The following is an 11704-nucleotide window of genomic DNA, read 5'->3' as shown; positions in this document are numbered from 1 at the left end:
AGCCAAAAACTTTCGTACACAAAATCAGAAGATTATGGACTCTTACATAAAATGTGTTATAAAGCTGGAAGATTATATCAAAAAATGATATATTTCGTTAACATGTATTGTTATTTAAGAAGTAAATAAATTAATTCATTCTATTTTCTAATTTCTCATAATAATCTGCGCGTGATATATCCTTAATTTATTAAATACCACATTATTTAATAGAAGTCGCACCAAGAGAAAATTATTAATTCGGCAGAGATAATTCATGTGTCGTTTACAAAGGAAAGAGTTATATAGATCCAACGAATTTCGCACCATTAAAACTGGCGCCGTAAAATTATATTAAACGTGAATTGTGAAGTGACGTAAGCTACCCAACATTCAAATGCGTAATTCAGTAATTATTCTCCATGCGCGTTAGATTAAATCATCAGTGGATCGTCCGTTTATATTGCCTTCTATGTGAAGAGCCGCGAAAGTAATTGACAGCGAGAGCAACTTGTGTTTTTCTTCTTTCTGATGACTTAGGTTTTATGACTCGCACGCTAGACCACTCTCTTCCATGATGAATTTCGTTTTGAGCAACTTATTGATGTTATATTCCGCAACAAAATAAAATATTGATAAATTATATATGATTTACAAATTAATAAAAAAATTCTTTAATTTGTTCATTAAAATTAATTTTTTTTTTAAATACATTCAACCAAATAACTTACTAATACGATCCTTTTCTATCATATCTTGGAATATTTAAATGAAATTTATGCCAAATTCGTTTAAACAGCACATGCTCATGTCGTTGCTTTTCATAAGTGTAACAGGTTCCCTAATCTAAATAGTGAACTTTAACGATTAATATCTCAGTTCGCAAAGCAGAGCGTCGCTTGTTTCTACCAGATTTGGTCGTTTTGTACGAAAACACGTCGAATAAGCCTAATTTTATCAATATCGCACGTGAGGGAGCTGAACTTAACAATTACAAATTTAAATTAAATATTGTTTGTAAACATCAATATCATTATAACTTATTTACAGAGTGAAAGAATATATTTCAAGATTCACTTCCAGTACCGAAAATCCGTTGTATACATGTAACATGAATTATTACATATTTTCAATATTGAGATAGTGACCATTGGAATGCGGTCTAAGATATATAAAATATAAACTATCTTATTGTTAGTAATACGGTAAATGAGAAAATAGATATATTATGATTACACTTATGTTTTATTATTATTACACTGGCATATGATAACCTTTTATTATACATAATACAATGTTAAATTGTAAATATATATTTGCACATCTGCATAAGCATTTAAAAAAAATTTATGTGTTTCGTTCGTTTATTATAATATAACAACGATACAACTTGGACAATTTGAAGTACAATATTTCTGGAGAAACTAATGAAAAACATCTTTCAGCGCCAACAGTATCGAAATATCCAATCCAATCCATTCAATAGAAACTATAAACGATAAAATAACGGTTGATTCGTTACCGTTACTATAAAAATGTAACGACGTTACCATTACTGTTACAAACAGAAAACAGTAACAATGTTTACCAGCAAAAAGTAACGGCGTTACAAGCAATGCGTTACATAGTATGCTTCCCAACTCCGTGAATAAGTTACATCGTCGTAGATGTGCATGACACCGTAGATCTGCGCTTATATTGATCCCTAAATTTCGCATGTGTGCTATCATTTGTACACGCTTGAACAAACGCCTAAAAAATTCCAAATGCACTAGAGACTGTACAAACTAAATAAAATATGTTAAAGGTATGTGAACTAAATAATTCTAAAGTACACGAAAATATACATGAGAGGTAAATTTAAATTTTAGTTGAAGTAGCTGTTGTAAGAATCTTTTTTATAATTACTATTTTTTCGACTGGGTATCATTAAAATAGCTATTGTAAGTAATTAATTTTTAAATATAATGCCTGATTTATCCAGATTAAACGCGCTTTCGCCTTAAACCTAACTGGGGCTTCTATAAAAATCTTGTTGTGCCTCTAAATTGTTGTAAATTTCGAATTAAATCCTACCTACAACAATTGTTTTCGTACGCTGGCACGAAGTTTACCGTCACCGACGCAGGTGCGTATCCGGAGGGTGACGTTGCTCATACACCCCACCATTATATACATAGTAGACTTGCCACCGTATATAAAATCCGTAGTCGCGATACGCCAGCTTTGAGTTCAGTCGCCGACCTCTTCGGTCGAAATTGATCCTTCTTTCGTGAATGAAAATCTCCAAATTTCGCGAACGCGTTTAATACGCATCCGTAGTCTAAAGTAATGTTTCGCTCATATTTGTAAGAGTGAATAAAAGTGACATATACGTCAATTTTTCAAGTGTGTATAAAAAGAGAAGACAAAGAGGTGAAAGTCGCCGACAAAACAGTAAACAGTCAGTACAACAATTCCAACTTGTATATTTGATTTATTTTCTAGTGTTATTACCTTTAACTTTATTTAAAGAATTAAAAATCGAAATAACAAACAAGAACAAAAAACATTTTAGAGCCTTTTAACTTAAAATTTTTTATTTAAGTGTTTGTAATAAGGTAATTCAAATTTTTGTAAAAACACATATACAGCCATGTGCAAAAGTATTAAGGCACTTAAAATTTTCGCGCATTTTACGAAGAATTAAATATCTCAGCGAAAAAAATCTCAGAGAGATTTTTTATCACACACTTTAAAATGTAAATATAGGGTTTTAAATCTGTGTTTGAATCTTTGGTCTCTATGATATTTTGTTTCTAAATTACATTAAAAAATGTCTTTGCAATATTTTTCTTACTTTAAAGCAGTTCAATGAAACATCAGCAAATCAAATTTAAATTTATGAAATTATTTGAAAGTAGGCTTCCTAAGCTATAAAATGCTTTTTGAAAAAAATTTCTATGATAATTTTTTGCAAAGAGATATCGTATTTTTTGTTATATGTTTTATTGTGTAATAACTTTTTTAAAGTTGATGACCGAATTAAATTTTTTTTTTTAATTTGAAAAAATTTATACGCATATTATATTTATCAAGCATATTATAATAAATATTTTTTCTCTTTTGTCTTTTTTTCGTATACTTTTTAAATTCGAAATTAAAATTATTTAAGAAGTAAGTTTTTACATCGTATTGTACAAATTTTTTTTCAAATTTTTTGCACATGTATATATCTTGTTTTATTTGTTGAATGTGTGATTTAGTTTAAAAATGAAATTGACAGTAATATTATATACAGGGTGTCCTAATAACTATTACCACTTGAGATATCTTTTAATCTATAAGGTGTAGAGAAAAATTTATATAACCAAAATTACACGATGTAAAGGGGGCTATCATATAGTGATAATAATTTTTGTCCAGGTGGAGGCGCTTCGGAGATTTCAAGGTCAACTTCGTTTTTTTAAATGGAATTATATAAATTTTTTTACCCAAGATGATTCCTCTAATTATTCTGCATAAAAAAAGTATTAAGATCATGATACCGAAAAATCAATAGTTTACGAGATATATTTATACCTTATTCTGGCACATATTGACATAAAATGCTAAATAACTCGTAAACTAATAATTTTTTTATAATCGTTCCTTAATACTTTTATAAACAGAATAATGAGATGAATCAATTAGTGTAAAGAAAACACATCTCCACCTGGGCAAAAATTATTATCACTATATGATAGCCCCCTTTACATCGTGTAATTTTGGCTATATAATACCTTATGGATTAGAAAATATTTCAGGTGGTAATAGTTATTGGGACACCCTGTATATGATTGATAAAGTAAAGAATTACTGAAAGTCGTCATACAATAATAGTGGATACAATTGAAATTAATTAACAAAAATATTTTGATTTTATTTAGAAAAAGAAAAGACAGAGAGGTGAAAGCCGACGAAACAGTAAACAGTCAGTACAACAATTCTAACTTATATATATTTGATTTGTTTTCTAGTGTAATTATCTTTAACTGAGGTGCTCATAGTTTTCCTAAACATCAAGTCGACACCACAGAATTGAAGTAATTTTTCTTTGTATAAATAAAACAAAAATGTCCGTCTTAGAATCTTTCTTATAAACTCACTCTTAAAATTTTATTTCAACTTATTCAGAAAATAACATTTTTTTAAGAGAAAAATAAACTAAAACCGACTTGCAGGCAGTAAACAGGCCACGTTTCCCAAACGTATCCAGCTGACTGTTTATAAAGAGAAGGATCAGCTGAAAGTATCACATGGCGTCGACTTCGAGAAATCCTGGCGCTTTGATAAACCTCGTGCAGACTTGTAGGGTCATGTTAATCTTTTGCTTCGTCGGATGCGCGGCCGGTAAGTAGGACATAATTTCTATTTTTAATTGCAGTTTTTCGCCGCATTTCTCATATTTTTCTTGATTTATATAAATTACAGTCGCAGATTATAAAAATGTTTTAAACAAATGTAACACACTTTCTCCATACAAAAAGCAAAAATTGTACCCAATTTGAGAAACATATTTCAGTCAAAATGACATCATTTTGACATCATAGATAAAAGTCAACGTAATAATTTTTTATTGCGAGATTTGACAAAACTTTCACGCCACTGAATTTGTGAGACGTGCGACAAGTCGCCTTTTGATCATTGAGTTGTAATGTCGACATCAATTTTTCATCATACAGAAATTGTGTAACCATTTTAAGTAAAAATAAAGTCGTCTTGACTTTCTGTTGACTTTACATTATGTTCCTTGGGAACATAATGTAGAATATGTTAAAAAACTTATTTCGAAAATTTTCTGCATTCTATCATTGTGAAACATATGTAATATAAAAGACTTTGCAAAGCATTTAATATTATTTTATTATGCGCGCAGAACTTATCTTGAAGGATGTAAACATTATTCACTATGAGGATCAAACTATATAACGAATAATTATTAAGAACGGCTCTTTTCATTTAAAAATATGTAAATAAAATGGAAAGAGCTACGAGCCAAGCTGGATATTGATGCTATATATTATTGATCGTATAAATTATACATATAAACATACATACGTTTCGACCTCTATCTGGTCATTTTCAATGTTTAAAATAAAACGTTACTGTATCTAATAATTCAAATTGAATTCTCATCGCTAATTATTCTTAACATCTTAAATATTGGTTTTTTGTATGACGCTCGCAATTCTTCTTACTTGATGTAACGTTAGATGGTCAATGATTCATGCGCAGTGACTTTCTCAAACGGTCAGCATAAAAATAATTTCCGAGAAATCTTGCAACATAGTAACATAGTCAAATAGTTAAAAAGCAGATTGTTTCCATTATAATGTTAAGGCGAGTCGGAGTCCATAAATAATAAGGAAGTTATTTATTAAAAAACTGTAAAATTCGGAGTCATGTAACTATTATAAAATCGAATTTCCTAGTCAGAGTTATAAAAAATGTACAACATTTTATGTATAAAAATGAATACCTGAGAAAGTCGTCATTTCGTTTAATAAATAATCAACTTTAATTCTCGTAAACAGTTTCTAAAATTAAATGAAATAAATTATCGAATGATATATATTTCTAGTTAAGTAAATTTATTTACATATTCCATTTATTCATTTTATATACACATATATCATTTATTTTCTTCTCACAGAACTCTAAGAATTTTTTCAGAATTTTTTATCAACTTTTTAGTACTGCATTTTCTTATTCTTACCAACATGAGAAAACACCAGATCAGTGTTTGGTTGCAACATGAACTGTCCGTACTAGATGCAATGCTTGCATTGCTGCAAGAGATCAACATTTTGAACAATATCTACATTAAGCAAGTGAATAAATACAACGTGAATAAGTAAGAAAATTTATTGTTTTATTTGTAATACAGTCAATTTGGATTTCTGTAGTTATATTGCATTGTAAGTATTTCGTAGCACCTAATAAATTGTGGATGCATTCTGTTTTACGTATGATGTATCATTTATCCTGTTTATGTTCGATGAATAACAAGAATAAATAATACATTACGCGTAAAACGGAATACATAGTTAATGTATGGGAAAAAAAATTCATTCGATCTATAAAAATTTCTAATAGATTTAATAGAATGGAATTAATCGTACTCATCCTGCTAATAAGAATTCTGATTTATCTGTTTCTGAACAGATATGTTATAATAGTTGAATCTACCAGATTTCTAATTAATTTAACAAAACTTTTTTTCAGTGTATAATTATCTTTGATTTATATGTTATATAGAGAAATTAGCGAATCACATCTAATCTAAAGTTTGCGCGCTCGTATGGTCGACATTTCCAATACCACACTTGTCACATGAATTTTATGAGACACAATTCGCTAATTTTAAATATTTGTAATTCAACAACTTGTTGCCTCGATATTTTGGTATTAGAATTTTCATCTTAAAGTGATCTCAGAAACCTATTCTTAAACCTTGTTACGGTCTTTACTGGACACCCCTGTATATTAATAACAAAATGTAAATTTAACTACAGAAATTGTTCATTCAATATTATGTAATGCACTCATTATCATTCCAGAGACCTGTCTACACTATGGAGGTTCTTGTTGGGGAGGTATGTAGTATTAATAATATTAGTAATATTAAATATTAGATTAGTAAATTAACCCTTCATGGTCACACTTCAAAAAAGCCACACAATGATTGCTCTGCGTTAAAATGACCCGAACCGTTCTGAAGTGTTACCAAATCAATAATATCAGTTCCATTGACTTCAAAAAATTACAGTAAATAATTTCATCCCTTAAGAAAATGGAACAATGGTGTTGTAATGAAAAATTTAATTTTAACACTAAAAAAATCGTAAACATGTTAACTTCGGAAAAGAGTATTTTTACTTAAAAAATAATTGAAATGATGTATTTAAAAAAAATGATATTGTTACACGCGTTTCAAAAAAGGTATTTATTTTGGAGGTAAAAAGTGGTCGTTTTTTAGGTGTAAAAAGGATGTTAAATTTAAATAAAAAGCTATTTATCATTGGTTAGTATTAAGTTAGTATTAATGTAAAAATTATTATTATTATTAATACTGAAGACAAATATATTGAAACGTAAAATACAAAAAATATAAAGAAAATGTTACTCTTCGCCACAGCAATTTCAGTACACAAATAGTCTTCTTTCTAAATCTGAATCAATAAATAATCACTGATTTAGTGCCAAATATGCCACTGCTAATTATAATGAATAAAATGTGGTATCCCTTACCTATAGCGAACATTGCTTGAGTGTATAAGTGTAGCGCATTCAACGTATATGATATTGTAAGATCGAGATTACAATCTGTTAGAACGTGCAATATGAAAATATTAATATTTTAACTATAAAGGGTGTCCCATTTCAAATAACTTTTTTATTTTTGATCTTAGAAAAAAACGTTTCAGACAAAAGTTGTATGGCTTTGAGGGGGACGTATGATGGTGTCATTAGTTTGACCTTGAATAGTTACTTGAAGATCACGTGAAGGTTACCTTTAATTTCTTAAACGGAAACTCTTATTTTTAGTTTACCTTTCTAAAACACTATAATAAAATATTTTTTCATCAAGTACTTTTTTAATTATGATGCTCGAAAGTTACAATACCTCCGGCATTTAGCATTATCCAAAGTGTCCGACCGACAGCTGAAAGCTCTTAAATGTTGTTTAAGATCATGAACTAGATAACATTTATTAAAATCAAGGCCATTAGAGGTTGTTCCTCTTATTTTCATTTTTACACTAAGAATTCATTTTAGCGTAAAAATGAAAATAAGATATACAACTTCTAATGGTCTTGATTTTGATAAATCTTATCCAGTTCATGGTTTCCTTAAGAGGTTTTAGCTGTCGGTCGGACACCTTGGATAATGCTAAATGCCGGAGGTACTGTAACTTTCGAGCATCATAACTAAAAAAAGTACTTGATGAAAAAATATTTTATTATAGTGTTTTAGAAAGGTAAACTAAAAATAAGAGTTTCCGTTTAAGAAATTAAAGGTAACCTTCACGTGATCTTCAAGTAACTATTCAAGGTCAAACTAATGACACCATCATACGTCCCCCTCAAAGCCATACAACTTTTGTCTGAAACGTTTTTTTCTAAGATCAAAAATAAAAAAGTTATTTGGGGTCAGACATTAAAAATGGGACACCCTGTAAAATGCTCAAACTTCATTTCCTTTATAGTTAAATTTTACTTTTTTTTCCAGTGTCAAGTGTACTAATATAATATGCTGATAATTCGGTACAAGTATGCCACTTCAGTAGATTATCCACTGATTTTCAGATTTAGAGAGTGCGTTTATCACACATGGGTCGTGGGCACGACGAGCATTCTATCCTCATCGTTTTTTTATTCTTACTTGAAAGATATAAAAGGGCTGCGTTCGGAAACATCACCTGGGTACTCCCGTGTATCATCTTATCTTTGTTTAACATTGGATGAATACAAGGATAAAACGATACATGGGGACACTCGGGTAATGTTTCCGAACTCAGCTTACACATCTTGAGTTGTCTTTGCTTTTGCAATTTAATGTAAAAATATAAATCATAATTTTTTTTAACAAAAACGGCGCGTTGGTCACCCTGTTGACACTTTGACCCGAGAAAAAATGCTTTTTGCGCGAATGGGAATGGCTGCTAGAGGCATACTAACGGTCCGATTAAAAAGCTACGCATCTCTATTGATAATTGAAGTTTCAAACCTCCAGTCGATGGCAGATACGTGTCCTTCCGATGCCAGGAAGGTTCTGAAATCTAGCGTGAAAGATCTCAGCACCATACAGCACCGATTGTTATGGAAAATTTTCAGAAACGTTTCAATCTTTCACATCTCATGTGCAACAATGAGAAACTAAACAGATTCTGTAATATATTATATGAAATATTACAATATAAAGGATTCTGTAATATGTGTCACATGAAATGTTTCAACAGGAACGTTTCTAAAACCTATCATATCCAATAAATTGAAAAACATATCCAAATAGAACAAAAAATCATCATGACGTTAAAATAACTCCAAAATGTTTACTAAAAGTCATTTTTTTATCAATCACGATTCAGTTTAACATCATTTTAATGTTATATCGTGGCTTGTTCTACTTTAATTACGAAAAACTTTTGTATATGAATGACTTGTTCTGTTTTAATTGCGAAAAACTTTTGTACACGAATAATTATATTGTGTAGAAACTGCAGGTGTAAGTGAATTTTTAATAGTGATTACGTATATGTGCTTATACATATAATATGATCAATTAATCGAAATAGCTGACGGTATAATTACCGTTTTTGAGAAATACTTTAAGTTTATTTCAATAAGTTTATAATCTGTAAACAGATGATTACTTGAAATTACGCAAATTTTGGTATAAATTTATGTTGCGACAATTTTGTTGACGAGTGTAGTTGTATTAATATTGACGCAACCAAATTTTATACTTAAATGACAGTTTTATATTCTCACAAACACAAAATTTTGATCACGTCTGGTAAGTTTTTCCAGAATAAGAAAGTGATCTGCTCACTCTTAAATTCTAATTTAATTTTATTATCAGTACATCTAGAATTCCCCATATGGTCTTCCAAGCGCCATGTGTGAGCAACTCGCGTTACTCTGTGGGAACAGCTTTATAGCCCTAAAGTTTCGAGAAGATAAAGTCTCGCCACTCAATTTTATGTAATCGTTTCTGAAGAGGGTTCAATCACGCAGCCGAAACATATCAAATAGTTAACGTACGAGGTAGAATGTCTGATTATTTTATGTACAACTAAAAATATATGTATTTTTTTACGCAATAAGTTCTGCGGTTGTCTCACATTTACCCTGTATTTCTATACTTAATTGTTAATTTTTATTATAGAGAGGCCTTAAAAATTTGTTTAATTATTATTATTTCTGAGATATTTTTGAAAACTTCGGTGCTGTAAGGGTTGCTCGGATCATTTTGACTCACAGTGACCATAAAGGTTAAATAGTTTCAGTAACAGTAAATATTTTTTTATTTAAACAGTAATAATAAGTATTTGAATAGTTCATATAAATATATTTAACCATTTTAATGTATTATAAACATGATATAAAAAAATTATAGCGCATGGAAAGCGCGGCGATATCCAAGGTATATCTACCATGCGCACTTTGATAGCCAAAACGCTGCTGAATGGATTCCCGCAAGATAGCATTGCACCTTCCTCCAAGGTGCAATGGATTCTATCCCGTTTGATTACCAGACAGCCTATATTACCATTGATGGATAAATATCACGTAAAAGGGAACGGCTTCACTAAGGATAAGCCATACGTCCCATCAAAGTGGGACCACAACATTACACCGATGATTGATGAGAGCGTTGAGTCAATCAGGTAAATATACAGTCTACCGCAACTCGTCGGTTCGCGTAAAGGAGGCACGGCAGTGTCGCTACGCTTGGCTTAGCGCCGAGACACTACCGTGTTTCCAGATTTTTAAAGGAACAAAACTGAAGATTAAATGATACCTCGATAGAAAATTGTTTACAAAAAGTAGCACAATTTTCTAATTACTTTATGAAAAAAACCTTCGTGAAAAACTCTAATATCACATAATATACTTAATACAAGAGCTATCTAGATAATAAATTTCGTTTAAATTTTGCCGCCACAGCGGTGTGGTCTCGATGGTGCGCATGCGTGCCGAGTTTGTTGATTCGTTGGGAAGGGATAACGCAATTTTCAATCATTGGCCGGTATTCATAGTCGGTTCTTATTTCAAAACCATCTTAAGTAATGTCTTAATACACTAACGGCTCTCTGATTGGTTCATGACACCTCGAGGTTGCTGAACTTAAGGCCCTGCGCACAATAGAGGAAATATTAGAAACAGGAATAAATATTAAGATTTTAACCTATCAGATACACCGGAATACACGGTTTCTGATAGGTTGAAATCTTAATATCTAATCCTGTTCCTAATATTTCCTCCATTGTGCGCAGGACCTATGACAATCTTGAATATAAGAACTGACTATGAATACCAGCCATTAGTTCGGTGTATACTCACTGTAGTGTGTGTTCATAATGTTTAAACCATGAAGTAAGAATAAGGAGACTTAACTGTGTAGATTGAAAGTGGTCACGAAAAATGTTCCGTGAACTGCCATGTCCGCCGAACGGAATAACTTGCAACATTCCATCGCCATATTGAATATTTATATGTGTGCAGTATACTTGCGACTGTGTTATACATATGTGTATTAAATACGTGTCTCTTAAAAAGTAAGTAGCTTGCCCTTCTAAAATCTTAATAAAAATATACTCTCATTCGTCGCGTTTTCACTCAAAACGAAAGAATCTGTAAGAAAAATGCAGCGGTCGGTCTTGTGAACCGAGTTATTAAGCGTTAAAGTTCGAGTTAGTCGCGCGTTTACACCGAGAAAGCAGACGATCTATTTGAGGTGAGGGCGCTAAAAAATCCGGCCTGACCTGCAACAAGTAAGGTCAGGTATCAGAGTGTTTACAGCGTGTGGCCTAAATAATGGCTGCGTTCAGCAGAGAAAGCAGCTTTGCAACTGTTGTAAAATTCTTCAATATGATTGGTTTATACGTTTAAATCTGTAAGGAACCAAAAGCAAGAACCAGTCGTATTGAAGAATTTTACAACGGTTGCAAAGCTGCTTTCTCTGCTGAACGCAGCCA

The 11704-nt window shown here is 31.0% G+C and overlaps 1 protein-coding gene across 1 annotated transcript in view; it reads left to right on the top strand.

The window, feature by feature from the left end:
- Positions 1-10160: 10160 nt before the first annotated feature.
- The window catches only part of LOC108722806 (uncharacterized), a gene marked incomplete at its 3' end in the record, with an annotated part of 5957 nt that continues 4413 nt past the window's right edge, over positions 10161-11704 (top strand). The window contains exon 1 of the mRNA XM_018448109.1: positions 10161-10393. Coding sequence (XP_018303611.1) covers positions 10161-10393 — 233 coding nt within the window. The remainder of the gene's footprint in view (positions 10394-11704) is intronic.

Source organism: Mycetomoellerius zeteki, unplaced genomic scaffold, assembly GCF_001594055.1.
Source record: "Mycetomoellerius zeteki isolate Tzet28-1 unplaced genomic scaffold, Tzet1.0 scaffold22, whole genome shotgun sequence".
NCBI lineage: Eukaryota > Metazoa > Arthropoda > Insecta > Hymenoptera > Formicidae > Mycetomoellerius > Mycetomoellerius zeteki.
The sequence above is the reverse complement of the archived record's forward strand: the minus strand, read 5'-3'. Positions and strand labels throughout refer to the sequence as shown.